This window comes from Crocodylus siamensis, chromosome 5 (assembly GCF_052110815.1).
Source record: "Crocodylus siamensis isolate JL-2025a chromosome 5, ASM5211081v1, whole genome shotgun sequence".
In the NCBI taxonomy this organism is placed as follows: Eukaryota; Metazoa; Chordata; order Crocodylia; family Crocodylidae; genus Crocodylus; species Crocodylus siamensis.
The window spans coordinates 182917013-182933902 of NC_143399.1; the positions used below are offsets into that span (position 1 = coordinate 182917013).

At 40.5% G+C, this 16890-nt stretch overlaps 1 protein-coding gene across 3 annotated transcripts in view; it reads left to right on the plus strand.

The window, feature by feature from the left end:
• GAD2 (glutamate decarboxylase 2) overlaps positions 1 to 15335 on the plus strand; it is a 51810-nt gene extending 36475 nt beyond the window's left edge. For all 3 annotated transcript variants that reach the window (XM_090047378.1, XM_090047380.1, XM_090047381.1), the window contains 5 exons: positions 4040 to 4118; positions 4954 to 5103; positions 7427 to 7534; positions 11075 to 11164; positions 12458 to 15335. In XM_090047378.1, coding sequence (XP_089903504.1) covers positions 4040 to 4118; positions 4954 to 5103; positions 7427 to 7534; positions 11075 to 11164; positions 12458 to 12631 — 601 coding nt within the window. In that variant the 3' untranslated portion in view covers positions 12632 to 15335. The remainder of the gene's footprint in view (positions 1 to 4039; positions 4119 to 4953; positions 5104 to 7426; positions 7535 to 11074; positions 11165 to 12457) is intronic.
• The last annotated feature ends 1555 nt before the right edge of the window (positions 15336 to 16890 follow it).

A 16890-nucleotide genomic window follows, 5' to 3' on the forward strand; every position in this document is an offset into this window, starting at 1 on the left:
GAGGGTCCAGAGGAGGTCACTTGTATGGTCGGGGTCCTCCGTGGCCAGCCCTATGAGGAGAGGCTGAGAGACCTGAATCTCTTCAGTCTCCGCAAAAGGAGACTGAGGGGGGATCTTGTGGCTGCCTACAACTTTATCAGGGGCCAGCAGCAGGGTCTTGGGGAAAGTCTGTTCACCAGGGCCCCCCTTGGAGTCACCAGGAACAATGGCCACAAGCTGAGGGAGGATAGGTTTAGGTTAGATATTAGGAAGAACTACTTCACTGTAAGGGTGGCCAGAGCCTGGAATAGGCTTCCCAGAGAGGTGGTGCTCTCACCTTCCCTGGAAATCTTCAAGAGGAGACTGGATGGGCACCTGACTGGGGTCTATGACCCCTCCCACGCCCAGTGCTCCTTCCTGCCCATGGCAGGGGGTCGGACTCGATGATCTGTCTAGGTCCCTTCCCACTCATTGATTCTATGATTCTATGAAAACAGATACCTCAAATCATCTTTAATGAAGCTAGCTCAGGTACTGGAAGCAACGTAGCCAAGGGAGCATGAAGTTCTGCATAACCTGATTTACCCTGTTTCTTCGCAGTGTGGGGTGTAAATATACCGGCCATGTGTCCGTTTTGAAAAAGTAAGCACACGTATGGAATTTTCATGCTGGGAAACACTGCTGTTTAGTTACCATACATCAAATTGAAACTTGTTTCCTTAAATTCCAGTCTGAGCATCACACTATGACATATAAACACACAATTAATGTGGCCATGTTTGGATGTTGGTACATATCTGTGAATACCTCCAGTTTCAGATAATGCCTGTAGACCAAATTCTACCAACCTAAATTATGCAAAACCCCAAATGGTCCAATAGGAATTTGTCACTTTTTTTCATTTTTGCCTATATAATTGTTTTTAAGTGTTGTCGTCAATAAGCATTTTATTTAAGTATATATCAGTGGTTGGTGACCAGCACTCTGTGACAAAGCGAAAAAATCATAACTTCTCCTTTAACTAATTACAATTCTTTGTATGTAACTGGGAAGAATTTTGGCAATGGATGACTTGAAAATCAATGTGATGACTTAGGCAGAAAATTGGCACCTGGGCATCATTGTTGGTAAACAACCTTTTTGTTGGTAAAAAACAAACCAAAAACAAGTCACCTCTATTGCTCAGAGGGATCTTAAATTTTTTTTTGCATGTGTATGGGTTACAGCAAATGAAGTTCATAGCTCTCATATCAAAGGAGATTCATAAACTCAGATGCTAGTTTGGAAACATTTGCTCTGGCACCCTAACCAGATGATTGACTCTGAGTTGATTAAAAGCTGCCAGTTGCTCAGAGACCTGGGCCAAGTAGCCAGATGTTTGCCTGTGAAAGAGTATTCCTCACAGGCTTTGCATCAGGTGCCTGAATAGTCCTGTTTAAATAGCAGGAAGGAAAGTGTAGATGTATTTGTATTCCACTGTGTCCAGGTACAGCATTTCACAGTTGCCTGCTTGGAGAGAGTAAGAAGCAATCTGTGAGAAAATGATAATGATGTGTATACATCCAAATCCCTGCTTCCAAGATCTCCCAGAAAGAAAAAAAGCAATCCCTTCAGTGCCAGCTGCTCAAGCATGTCTCTCCATTTTTTAGTTTCAAACTGGGGGCCCTTTTTGGTCGACTAGATATTACACCCCGAAAGCCAACAGATTCAAGCTTTTATGGAAAGAGGCATCAGTTTCAGTCAAGGGCCTCTAGCAGAGAATGCCCTGCCACCAGCTCCCTCGTTTAGACACTGGAAGCTACAAGTCAGATTTGCAGGTACAGTCTGGAAGGCAGGGATGGGAGTGACCCAAACTGTGTTACAATTAACTGGGGGTGCAAAACAGTATCTGCAGATATTTGTGTCTTCAAAAGGAAGGGCACCGGATCATACTGGGATACATGTTGCCCCTGGCAAATTCTGGGCTAGATTCTGGGCACATATAATGGTGCTGAAAACTGGGAGTACTGGAGAGCAGCATATCATCTTCCTTTCCTGTATTGTAGGAAAGCAGCCACCACAGGTCCTTTATTCCCCTCCTATACAGGTATCTGCAGAGTGGGAAGAGTCCTGCACAGAATACCAGGGAAAGTAACCTGTGTCATCTGTAAGGGCGACACAGATTATTTAATTTTCACTCCTCCTGGAGATGGGTGGAAAAACCAGACAGGAGACTGCAAGACAATATTAAAAATTATAGAGAAATGAGTGAAATGAAATGAAAGCTCTTCTATCTCAGTCAATTTAGCATGCAGATTATAATGCACCCCCATAACTAATATTAATGTAACTCATATTATATATGTACATTAATAATCAAGCAGTAATCTTGCTGATGAACGAGACCAAGATCCTGCCTGAGGCAGGTAAGCCCCTGCTGCTGCCACCCTTACCCCAAAATGCCAGGAGCAGCAGTGGAAATCCAGCACCTGGATACCTCTGTGGTTCCAGTGGGGGTGGGCCTGACCCATAACGAGGGCAAGCAGGGCACCCGCCCCGGCCAGGGAGCCTTTGTCAGAGCAGGCAGAACCCTGATCCCAATATGTATGAATTGGGGTTGGGGGGAAAGAGTGGGACATCAAGCTCCCAGAAAGCCCAGACATGGGGCTGCCGCCAGAGCTGCTGTTGCTGATGCTGAACAGTTTCAGCACTTCCCTTCCCCTTACCCAGGCTGCCGCCATCCCCCATCTGCTGTGCTTAGCATACACTTGCCCTCTTTCCCCCACCCCTCCCTCCTCCTCAGGCACCAGATGAGCTCACTACAGCTCTAGGGTGGAGGCATCTCCAGGACCCCTGTTCTGACAAAGGACGGAGACTGAGAGCAGTTCCCCACACAGCCCCCTATAACACCATTTGGCTGGAGAGCAGCAGTTTTGCATTGTGTCTGGACCTCATAAGCTCATAACCTATTTTCAAGCATGTTACACTGTTCACACCCCCAGACAAATGGAGAGAGCAGGAATGAGGGTAAAAGAGTTGTGTGAGATAATCCAAAATTCATTGCCACAGCCATTTTAGGACAGATCCTCAAACTGAGTTCATTTTTGTAGTTCGTTAGAAGCAGCGGAGCATTGACGATTTATGTCAGCCGACCTTCCGGCCTTTGGGGTGAAAATTCTCAAGAGCACCTCAGTGACTGAGGCGCCTAAACCTCTTTTGAAATGTGGCAAAGGCCAGAATTTCAAAGGTTCGTATGGTATATCTAAACCATGGAGGCTGCGTGCTCTGGCTGAACACCTCTGAACCTGACTCCCATCTGCTCCCAGTTCCTGGCTGCAAGCTTGAAAATGTTAGTGAGGCTGCTCCGTGGACATCTCCAGTGGCTGCTTTCAAGCACAACAAAGACTGAGGTTTCAACAGTGGACTCAGAGGGAAGCCCCAGAATGGCTTTGTTGGCATATTTTGGAGTTTGGAGCATGTCAGCAGGAGTGGGAGGGCAGGGAATGCTCAAGAGCAGCACTATCATGCCCCTTACATCTCTGAAGATGCAGATAAAAGTGCCGAAGTGAATTAAATGCCCAGCTCTCACTGAAATCAACGGGAATGGAGTACCACATCTGTTAGGTAGTTTGGAAAATATCACTGGACACCTATTTGTATCTTTAGGTATCTAAAATACCTTTGATAAAACTGGTCCTAAAAGTCATTCCCCACCTCCATCTGCAATAGTGACTATAATTCAAAAGTATAGATGACTCCCTAGAAATGTAGAAATTGCAAAGTCTAGAGAATGGCAAACTTATTCAAAATTAAATCTCCAGGCCCAGGATCTTTTAGTCCTAACTATACAACAACATTTATTCAGGAAAGGAGCATGGATGAGTAAATTTACATCTATGTTAAATGGTAATGATGGGCCTTTTCTGAACATTTCACACTTCTAAAAACTGCTGGTCTTATTTGCAACTTTGGTTCTTGAGGAAAAGGAGCCCTATATAAGTTTTGTTACTTTCATTTTTTACTGTCTTACTGATCTCCCCCTTGTGTATAATTCTCAGTTTAAAGTTGTTCATTGTTGTAGGGCCAATTCTGTGACATGGAATCCGCACAAGATGATGGGCGTCCCATTGCAGTGTTCCGCCCTGTTAGTTAGAGAAGAGGTACGTCTTCCTCTTGCATCTTTTGCATGTTTCCCTGAATATTCTGGATACTTGCTCTATAACTCTCATAGCTGGTGTATGTTAACATAGCTGGTGTATTGTTTCACCTTCATTTTTTTCAGTCAGATTTTTTGCAGAGCTACATATACAGGTAAATCCAAAAAATAAAAGCCCAAATTCTCACTCCTTGTTGACTGCAAAATGCAATGCTATGAAGCAGTCCAAGGATGATCTTTATAAATACTTCAATAGAGCCATGATTAGGTTCAATTTACGTCATACATACATATAAAATGGAAAATTAAAACGTTATTAGCTTCATGCTTTTCCTGATACAGCTGCCCTTGCCTTAGCCAACGACTAGCCCTCATCCAAAGGATATGCACATTATAAGGTTGCCTTTCAAAATTATATTTTGCCACCTCTAACAGGGTCAGACAGAACCACTTGTCTTCAGAAGCAGCACTTAACTCCTTGTTTAACTCAGTATTTATCCTAGCCTACCCAAGTCTTCCATACCACATATTATAATCCCCTGTTCTATAGCTCAAGGGGAGCAAGGGCCTTATATAGACCATCTGCATTGGAGTTACCTGCAATCAGAGAGAAAGCAAGGCAAAGAGCCTTCTGGACACAGACTCAAGGGATAGTATGACATTATTTGCAACAGCCATTACAACCGACTTAGCCAAACTGCCTTAAGAGAAGGAATGCCTTCCAAGGTCACTTGGACAGGTTAAGTAAGGGAAAGAAAAAACAATGATCAAGAAAGAAAGCTAAGTAGTAAACTTATGCACATACCAGTTTTTCTAAATCACATCTCTGCTTCTTTAAGGGATTGATGCAGAGCTGCAATCAAATGCATGCTTCCTACCTCTTTCAACAAGATAAACACTATGATTTGTCCTATGACACTGGAGACAAGGCTTTACAGTGTGGACGTCATGTTGATGTCTTCAAGCTATGGCTGATGTGGAGAGCAAAGGTAAGCAAATATCTGATGCATCTGAATCAAAGCAGTGAACACCAGACACAGCTCTACTTTCTATATTGCCATTTTAGTAGTGTTTTTTTATCTGAACTTCCCACGTAGTAGATGAAAGAAAGAACAATAATAAGATATTCTTTTTATTATTATTGATTTTTTTTCCTTGTACTTCACCTTTACCCATTTTAGCTACAAGGGACCATAAAAGATTGTGAAACTCGGACTCAATGATAAAGCACAGCATTTGCCATGTCAAACTTTAACAACCTGATAGTATAAATATTTTGTCTAAATATAATGAGGCCAGAAAGTTTCTGGAATGCAAAGATTTTTCATTAATGATGTTCTAAAATTAAACATGACAAGCCAGACTAGAACACCTGGTTCCATTTTATGCAGTAATTATAGCAGAATTATTTTGCTAATATGGGGAAACTAATTAAAATCTGCTCTTTTGGAGACATGGCTCTGAGAAATCTAAAAGCACTGGATCACATGAATTAATGTATCCTTGTTTTTTAAATGTTGCCAAATAAATATTTTAGTGTATGAATTCATGTTATTATATCAAACTGTCTTAGATTTATTCAGTGCAGTTGATTGTTCCCCTCCAAAAAATGACATACAGGGTGTATCTACATGTGTATTTGCATGCGCCTAAACTTAATGCACCTTTGCTTAAGGCACATTAAGAAGATTTAGGTGCACATCTACATGTGGACATGCTAATGCTCATTAAGGTGCTTTAAACTTAGGCGCAAAAAGCTGAGTTTCACTAGCCCACATGAAGACATATTAATGTGCATTAAGTGTCTACACATGAGCTAATGCAACTTAGCTATTCGTGCCTAAATTTGATACTTGCATAAAGCAAGTATCAAATTTAGGCACGATTAACCTAAAATCACCATTTTTAAGCTGCATTAATGGTGCACACCTGTGGACACGTGCCCCTAATGTGTCTTAAAAATGGCAAGTTTAGGCTAATCTGACTTATAAGAGGTAGACACGCCCACAGACCCTCATGTACCTTATTAAAGTTCTGAAAAACATTCTGGGGCAGATCTTTGGTACCAACATCAAACTATACTGCAGCTGTGGAAAACTACAAAGTTAGATATAAGCCATCTCTTGTTATCCTGATCCTCAAGTCACTAGGCACCAGTCTAGCCACAAGATTTCAAAAGAAAACTCAAGCTTCAGTTGAGCTTTGCTATCCAAAATAACCCCCTATGAGCTGCTGGAGTAGTTGGGGGTCTCCAGAGCACAAGGAAATCCTGGTTCCAACCTCCTTTTGGCCAACCCCACTTCACCTAAGGCTATGCTGGCTTTACACTTTTGCAAGATTCCTTTATACATAGGACCACTAAAAAGAGTTTTAAATCTGTTTGACACTGCCAGAGCAGTACGTACAGTATTAGACTGGTAGGGCTGAGAGTCTGATCAGCTGTTAGACTCTTTTTCCTATAGGCTTTACAGTTACCATATGTCTTATACTACTTTTTCTGTCCCTGCACCCCACTTCTATTTAACATGGAACGTTTATGTAAAAATAGAACCAATGTTTCTCTTTTCATCAAATTTATCCTTTCCTGCTGCTTATTCAGCATAAGTCTTTATCTGTGGCATCACAGCTGGTAACTGAAGAAGTGATTATGATGTTACAAACAAAGATTATGACTTTAGCTAGAAAAGAACCAGAAAGGACTGCTGGAGCAAAACAAAGATCTCTAATCCATACCTTATCAAATAGAAAAGAGGAGAGACAATCCTGTAGAGATGCTGCTGCATTGAACAGAAGATCCATTTTTCACCACGCATCAGACTGATCTGTAAAAGCATATTTTTTAATTTTAAAGCTGGATTTTCTGTAAAAATGTCATTCCTGTAGGCTTAAATCTTCAAGCCACAAGCTAGAGAGCAAGTTGATCCACCATGTAACTCAACCCTGACCAAGAAGAAATTCATGCTCCTTTCCTATCCAGTCATACCTATCAGGTCCTTAATCTCTCTGCAGAGGCTACCAATAAAGCTGGCTACTAGTGAGAGATATCATCATGTTCCACCTGAAACAAGACTGATATTGCTCAATTACTTCTTTTGGATAGCTTATTGAAAGTTCTGACTCCAAAAGGAATAATCTAGTACCAGCTAGGCTTGGTTGTTCACAGCAATCTCAGCATCTTGGAGCCAGAATTTTGCAAGAAAAAGTAACCTGTGCCACTGCTTTACAAAATGCTATATATTCCTTTCACAGTATCAGTCAAAATGTAGACAGACACAAACTTCATGTTTTTTCTTTTCTTCCTTTTTAATGCAGGGAACTATAGGATTTGAAGCACAGGTTGACAAGTGCTTGGAACTTGCAGAATATCTGTATAATAAAATAAAGAATAGAGAAGGTTATGAAATGGTGTTTGATGGAAAGGTATGTGTTCTGGCTTGCTGTCACTTTAAGCATGTGGTTTATATCAAATAAACATAGGCTGGCTCAATATGTTCAAATGATCTGAGAGAATTTTCCCATGTTTGTTTCCCAGTAGAAAAATAAAACCGGAGCACCCCAAGGCAAACATTCAAATGCTAAGCCCCAGAGGAGTGGAGAGCTTGCAGTACTGATTCTGTGCATCCAGGGAGCCCTACACACACATCCAGGGACAGATGGCAGCCCTGATTGGCTGGCCCATACTGCTCAGTCAACCTGTGTCTGAGGCTCAGCAGTCTTATACTCAGCGGTGCTACGCTGGTTAGCACTACAGATGAAAGGGACTTGGGGGCCATGATTGACCACAAGATGAATATGAGCCTTCAGTGTGATGTTGTGGCTAGTAAAGCGAGCAAAACACTGGCTTGCATCCATAGATGCTTCTCGAGCAAATCCCGAGACGTCATTCTCCTGTTGTACTCGGCCTTGGTGAGGCCGCAGCTGGAGTACTGCGTCCAGTTTTGGGCTCACAATTCAAAAAGGATGTGGAGAAGCTTGAGAGAGTCCAGAGAACAGCCACGCGCATGATCAGAGGTCAGGAAAACAGATCTTACGATGACAGGCTCAGAGCCATGGGGCTCTTCAGCCTGGAAAAGCGCAGGCTCAGGGGTGATCTGGTGGCCACCTATAAGTTGATGATCAGGGGTGACCACCAGTATCTGGGGGAACATTTGTTCACCAGAACGCCCCAAGGGATGACAAGGTTGAACGGTCACAAACTTCACCGTGACCAAGTCAAGCTGGACATAAGGAAGAACTTCTTTACTGTCTGAGCCCTCAGGGTTTGGAATAGACTGCTGCCAGAGGTGGTTTAAGCACCCACTTTGAACACCTTCAAGACACATTTGGATGTTTATCTTGCTGGGATCCTATGATCCCTGCTGACTTCCTGCCCCTGGGGTAGGGGGCTGGACTTGATGATCCTCTGAGGTCCCTTCCAGCCTAAATGTATGTGAAAGTCTCCATGCAGCACAATATGGGATTATGAAGGGGGTGTGTCATGCTCCCTGATCAGCTGGAGCAGTAGACTCCAGCCTGAGCAACAAACTGGCTCCCCAGAAAAAGAGCATTGCTGGGAGCAAAGTGTCCTGGGAAGCTGGAGGACTGTGCTTCAGCTTCTCGCAGAAGGTAAAGTATACAGACATTCGCTCTCCCAGAAAAAAATTCTTCCAGAAGTAATATAACCCTAGTTGTTTCCAGGGTATTTTTTAGGATTGTGTGAAGCTTCAGTCCTTGATCAATTCAACAAAGATTTCCAAATCCAAATCAAATCAGGAGACCCTTTAATTTCTCTTAATTGAATCGGAACCCTCCAAATCAATTCAGAGAGACTCGGAAATATTCAGAGATTTGGACATAGACACAGCTTTAAATGTTTTTTCTACATAACTCTAGGTACCTGGGGCAGATGCAACATTCAACAGGAGCAGGGGGGGCTCCCCAGCACACTCAGCAGCAGACCCAGAAGTGGACCAGAAACACTTGCGGTCCACTTCTGCGTCCACTGAGGAGTGCGCAAGGGGGGCCCCCCTGGACTCCCCAGCTTGGCGACTGGTGCCTCCAAGGTAGCCATTTTTGCTCTGGTAGAACAATCCCAAATATCTATATACTTGTAGTTTCCACTGGGAAAGCAGTGACTCTTCCAGTAAAAATTGAATGTCTGTACATGGCCATAGTCTGAAGTAGAGATGTAGTAGAGATGTGACTGATAGGACAATGTGATTAACTTGTATATGGTGGAAGACTATTATCTATGGGGTCTATGGGCAAGTCGAGGAGGCAGCTGAGTAGAGAATTGCTGAGTAGAAAATTTCATCCTTACCCAGATGAAAGATAGTGGTCACCTTTCACTGAGAGTTCAGGGCATGTGGGCAACAGATGGTGGTGCTCCCTGGCTTGGTCCAAAGTGATGAAGACATGCCCTAAACTAAAACAATAGTAAAAGATTTAACATCAGAGTTTAATTGGACAATGGGTCCGCAATTTCCTAATACAGGTAACTGTTCTCTAACACAGACTACAATGCTCCATGTGACTAAAAAATAATCCTGATAACTGTGAGATACATTTTGTCAACATCTCCAGACAGAGCCACATTCAGAAATAAAGCTAGATGGAAGCTGTCCTGATGTCACTTACCCATTTCTGTTTATTATTGTATTGCAGTAGTCCTTAGCAGCTCCTAGGGAGATTGGGGCCTGACTGTGTAAGATGACATAAATATGTCATAAAAATGGTCCTTACCCCCAAAAGCTTAGGTTGTAAAACTCTCTGCTGTCTCCTATAGTAGGTGTGTTGCTGAAGTTCAGATTCCCTTGTGTAATGACTTGCAAGGAACTCAGAGGGAGGAATACCATCTGCAGAACCTCCTTAGACTTATTTTTTTGGGCCTCAGCTGAACACTTCACTCTTATCTTGCAGAGTACTTAAGCACATGCTTAAGTCTTACTGACGTAGGACTAAAGCTGACGGAGAACTGCTGGGTCACTGAGTCAAATCCCATATAATGAAAACTTAAAGTGCTCTCTTAAGACCAGTTAATTTTTTTGTCCCTATTAAGTATATTGCAAACCTGTTCGCTGCTCTGATGGTTAAAATTTAGCATGCTGTTAAGAGCTTTGCCAAATAGGTAGTGATTATAACTATGTACTTAAACGCTGCTCTCAATTGGAACTTTAGATTTATACTCACTTGTTAATGTATAACTGATTCCCCTTATCTCCAATATCAATACTAAATTTGGTTGCACTAAATGAGATAAAGGCATTGAAATTGGTGTATCCAACACATTTAGTGGGCAGCAAGGTGGAATGTAGCAAGAGAGGAAAAGCAAGGAGTAGGAATCAGTTAAATGTAAAAATGTGAGAGTCAGAGAAGGCTGCTCCTTGTTTTGTACTTCTCTTTTTCTGGATCCAAAATATTTAAGTTAGACCATCTAAAACTCCATTGTCCTCACACATTAGAAAGGAAGCTTAACTGCATCCCAGAAAGCCTAACTGAGCATCAAGGAGTTTCAGTGAGTACAAAGGAATCTAACTTGTACCCTTTATATATCTCCTCTGATCCTAGTCTACTGGGCTAGAATTATGTATTATGCATTCATATGAAAAAAATGAACCAGAACAGAATATACTATTGTTTAGATGATATATAATAGACACCGGCTTCTGGGGAGGCATCAACCTGACACTCCATTTATCCTCTAAAAGGGACAACACACACAGAATCTAGATGTCTGCCCACAGGGAAAAAATATATACACACAGCTGAGGGATGCATTTCTGCATCTGACATCTTTGAGATATTGCCTAAAATTATGCCTCCTGTATTAATAATGATGATGACTCTGTGTTCTGCAATAATGAAAACCATTGACTGTTGTCATAAGATGATGTATGAGAAAAGGCAAAGGCATGAATTTAATTGCAATTAAGATATTATGAGTTTTTCTAACAGTGTAGGCTATTATTATTTTGTGTTTAGCCCCAGCACACAAATGTCTGCTTCTGGTACATACCTCCCAGTCTACGAGACATGGAAGACAATGAAGAAAGAATGAATCATCTAATGAAGGTAAGTAAGACAGGCTGAAATGTTACGTGATCCAAAATGGGACTATGATGGGAAGTGGCCCATACAATAATCTTGTTCTCAGGGAAGCACTGCAATGAGTACTTACTTACATTTTTATAAACAAGATAATCATTAAAATTAATAAGAAAAGATTCATCACTTCAAAGTTCATTTTAGTTGTCAGTTTTGCAAGGTAATTAGGCTTACAAAATACTCCTGTTATTCAGTTGATTTGAATACTGTCTTCTCTATTCTGTATCCCATGAATTTACCTATTCTTTATCATACTTATTTAGACTATGGTCATCCTTGTCATTGGTGGTATAAATTGCAACATATAATTCCAAAATATGTAACAATCTGAACACAGATTTATTTTGATTATGCAGTGGACGTCTGCCACATGAAAACAAGAGGGAAAGTGATTATACCAATAAGCTGGAAGAGCTGGCTTGTATTAATTGCATTGTGTCAGCAATACTAAGTATTAGCAAACTGGTTAGTGTAGCTGTGAGCCATTTATTTTCAATCTAAAGAACAGTTTATACTTTTGCAAGGTGTCTTGACAGCCTTCATGATGTCATAAAACCCCAATGCCTAAGAAGACTGCAGTTTAGACTCCTCATACTTTTTATAGGCTGTGCTTCCTGGCTGATTGTATCTCTTCTGATGCATTATGGGGATATGTTGAGAAGGAGATGATGTATCTTTGGATTCCAGTTGGTCACCATACTTCATGAGATAAAATCTGATTTAGGGTCTGGTCCATAGAGGACAGTGGTTAGCAAACTGTAGCTTTGAGGTTATCAAACTATAACTCTCCTGAGACATATCTAAACAGAAAGGTACCAGGCTGTGGCTGAACTGTTTTGTTTTGGCTAAAAGTCACAAACTTTTCAGCCTTCACATTTGCTTATCCAACAATATCACAATTTTCCTCAAAGAGGTAGCACTTTTCTCAAAAGAAATAGTTGAAAGTCCAACTTTCAAGCAAAAAAAAATCTTTGATGGGATTTTTTTTTACCAGCCTTAATAACTGAATTGGTGAATTGGGGTTAAAATCAGTAGACAAAAAATCTCTCATTGATTTTTGCATGAGCACAACACGCTCTAATGTTACCACTAGGTGAGATCCTTACTCAGTTGTTCTCATTTTACTCACTATTGAGCTTGTTACATTTTAATGATTTTTGTGTATTTGTTGTTTGTTTTTAGTTTCCCCCTTTTCAGAGAAAGAACGAATAAGGTGTAGAATTGGAAATATTTCTCAGATTTTGTGCCATATCTTTGTAGGTAGCTCCAGTGATAAAAGCCAGAATGATGGAATATGGAACTACAATGGTGAGCTATCAGCCACTGGGAGACAAAGTGAACTTCTTTCGGATGGTCATCTCAAACCCAGCAGCAAGTCATCAAGACATTGATTTCCTGATTGAGGAAATAGAACGTCTGGGACAAGATTTGTAATATTCCGATCTGAAAGTCTGTTCCAGAATATTTAGGTAGACAATTAAGTTGTCACAAACTGTGCGAATGTATTTGTAGTTTGTTCCAAAGTAAATCTATTTCTATATTGTGGCGTCCGAGTAAAGTACAGTTTAAAATCAAGCAACATGGCTCCTTTCAAAATCCTATCTTGAGTTTTAGAATACCTCTTCAATAATTAGCTATAAAAAGGCTGCATTCAAACAGATAAAGAATAACAGAAGAGACTTGAAATATTTTCCCCAAATTTTAATACAATTAGTAAATAACTATTTTAGGTTAAAAGTAGATTGAATGATGCCAAATTTGCCCCTAAATAGCAACAAAATCAAATTTGGGGGGCAATTAGAAGCATAAAGTCCACAAACTGTGTGTTTAAAAGTGAAAAGTTTGCCTTTTTCATAGTATTAGAACAGAATTTCTAATTTACCTATAGCAACATTTCAAATGTATTTAAATAGGTATAATTTTACAAAAGGAATATATATATATATATATTAAAAAAAGCCTATTTTGTAAACTATAGATTTTTATTTTATATGGGTTATAAAAACTTCAGGGGCAGAAACTGAAAACTAAATAAGTTTTTTTTTCTTTTTGATCAAAGTACATCAAATAGTTAGCAATGCTTATTTTGAAACATAAGCCCACATAAATTCTTAAAAAATACTGATGCCTCATTCTACATGCTACATGGATAGTACATTTCCCAGGTTTATTACTGAAAACCACAAGAGTACTCCAGCTCTTTAAAACACTTAATCAGATTAATTACAGTACAATAATAAGATGCTATTATTCTTATTTATGTTTCCTATATGGCCTAACTAAACAGACGCACAATCAATTTGCAGTGCTAACCAAAACCGAATTAAGATTATTTTTGGATGGTTTCTTTCTTCTGTTTAAAAAACAATCTACTGCAAAAGGGCCACCTTGGATGTGTCTATATGAGATGCCCACTGCACAGTTGTTAACTGCACAGTCATTTAGTACTTGCATAACCATGTACTAAATGACTGCAGAGTAACCAGCATTACTGCACAGTAGCATCCCAGCTACCACAGTTGCCTAGTGATGCTTACTGCACAGTAGCTCATTACTCCTGCACAGTAGTGTCATATCACGGTTCGTGCCTGGTGACGCTACTGCGCAATAGTAACAAGCTACTGAACAGCAATAACAAGCTACTGTGCAGTAAGTGTCTCATGTAGACACAGCTACTGTAGACTAAATGTGGGTATTGGAACCATCTTACATATTTCATAAACCAGAATTTATTCAATAGAGACAAAAATATATTTGAAAACTAGAACTGACTGAACTTCTCTAAGAATCAGAGCCTGTACAGTTTCACAGGGTAATGTGAATTGGGTAAGGACAACTGGGATGTAGGATAAGTAAGATTTATAGGATATTTCAGGGTAGGCCCTAAATCAGAAGCTTGTGTAAACAGGATGACAAATGGTAAAACCTAAGTCTCTCACATAATATTTTTTCTAAACACCCCCAGTATTTGAAAAGGCATCTTACTGCAAATGATATCTAAATGCTTTGAGATACTCCTAAATTCTCCTAACATAGTTCTTGAAGAGCCAACTATGCCCACTTAAAAATCACTGGTGCAAAATCACACATAAACAACACAGGTGTCTCTGAGGGGAAAACTGAGATTCAACTTCCTTCCTCTTGACATTTGAAAAGGTTTCAATCAGTATTTCATGGGACAGAGCTGTCCATTTATAACCTTATTGAACTTTTGGGTTTAGCTATGACTGAAATCTAAATGACTACTTTTGTTTATAAAGCAATATTATTTTGCTGTCTTTCAAATACTTGAAGAAAATAAGTGAAGCGTGGTTTAACTTCAGCTAAAGCATATATAAATGGGGTACTGATTTAGTATAATGTCATAACAACATGAAATAAGAGGAGGAAATAAATTGTGTCTGTAATTGTGTTGCCTTTATTATATTGATAGTACTGTTTTGTCACCTCAGATTGAGGCTGTGCACTTTAGATTTAAACTGTACAGTGTTGCAAATCAACATGTGTTGCTGTATAAGCTTGTACAATATATTATTGATATGTCATTTTGTGTGGTGGTAGTATTGACTCTTGATATTGTAAGAACTGCATTCACAACAGTCCCTATACTATATCTTTGCTCAGTACTAATTCCTCATCAGCTTTAGAGCAGAACATTTGCTTCATCCCAGGGAATGCCCACTGCAGTTTACAATGCATAAGATGTCTATGAATGCTTTAGAGGAGATAAGAGTTCTGCTAACGAGGACTAAAGCTACCTGTTCCAAACAGCTCACAAATTGATAAGCTGTAGCCACTACAACACTGAGCAGCAGAGCACATTATATTCTTTTTTTCTTGCTTAGAAAATAGCAAAGAACCAAGTGTAAAAATAGTACAGGGACAATGGTGAAGGTGTTCAGTAGCCTGGTTACATCTTGCATGTGCTATTCTGTTTTTAAATAAGTACAAATAGTGTATTTATTAGTTCTTTGTGCCAATCCAAGATATACATCCAGTGTTTCATGAAAACCAGCATTTTTCCATGTTACTATGTTTATTGCAGCCAGGAAAGAACGACATTGCAACTTGTTCTTCTTGTGTTTGACCAAAGTATTTTATCCGTGTTGTTAATATAAACCCAAATAAAAGTGTAAAAAGTGACTTAGCTACACTTGTGAAGCCTACATCATTGAAGGCTGCTATAAACAGAAAACTGACATCTTTTGTGCTATCCCTGAGCAAATATCCCTATGATGAGAGTATTTTCATTCTCAATCTCTTCTTATTGCAATTAAGACACCTTCTATGAAATATGCTCTAACTGTAGGTGTATATTAAAAGATCTAACTGTAGGTGTATACTACAGACCACCAAACCAGGGCGAGGAATTTGATCTAGAGTCTGCCTGAGAACTAACAGAGACTGCATGTGCAGGGGACCTGGTCATCATGGGCAACTTCAAGTATCCAGACATCTCTTGGAAAGAACACTTGGCCAAGTCAAATCAGTCATGTTACTTCCTGACCTGCAACAAAGACCCTTTTCTGACTCAGGAAGTGCATGGGCCAACCAGAGGTAATGCTCTTCCAGACTTGGTCCTGGCCAAAGAAGAGGACCTGGTGACCGACTTAAACATAGAGGGCAGCCGGGGCAATAGCGACCATGAAACCATTACATTCATGGTCAATCACAAGGCAGACAAATCAGATAGCAGGCTTAAAGTTTTGGACTTCAGAAATGCAAACTTCAACAAGCTCAGGTCACTAGTAGACAATGTGTTGTGGGACCAGGCACTAAAGGTAAAAGGAGTACATGAAGATGATTATTCCTAAAGGACACGATTCTTGAAGCACAAAGGAAATCCATTCCCATGCAGAGGAAATGTAGCAAAAGGACTAGGAAGCCATCTTGGCTAAACAGGGAAATCATGGTCCTATTAAGAAAAAAGAAAGAGACATACAGACAATGGAAGCTAGGGACAGCCCCCAATGAGGACTATATAGCAATGGCCAGCACTTATAGGGATCAGATTAGAAAAGCTAAGGCAGCGACTGAACTAAAATTAGTAATGGAAATCAATGACAACACGAAGCTCTTTTTTAGGTACATAGGGAACAGGAAGAAAACAAATGGGAGTGTGGAGCCATTGCTCAACAACTCGGGACAGCTGGTTACCAGCACTCAGGAAAAAACTGAACTCCTGAATGCCTACTTTGCTTCAGTCTTTCACTCCGCCAAGGGGAAAATCATGCCAGCTAGGTTACAGAATGAGCAGGGTCCAAATGACTGCCTTCCTACTATTGCCATAGAACTGGTGTGTGATCAGCTAAAGAAATTGGATATATATAAGCCAACAGGACCAGATGAACTTCATCCAAGAGTGCTGAAGGAGCTGGCCGAAGTAATAATGGAACCCATAGAGAATCTTTTCCAAAACTCGTGCTCCGGGGAGGTCCCCAAGGACTGGAAGAGGGCCAGTGTTATGCTCATTGTCAAGAAGGGGAGGAGGGAGGACCTCATTAACTATAGGCCAACTAGCCTAACTTCTTTCCCAGGGAAAATCCTGGAAAAATTCATCAAGTAGTCTATATGCGATAGGCTTGCAAAAGGTAGGATTCTGAATGATAGCCAGCATGGCTGTCATGGGCAAGTCTTGTCTTACCAACCTCATCTCCTTTTACAATCAGGTAACTCACCACCTGGATAAGGGA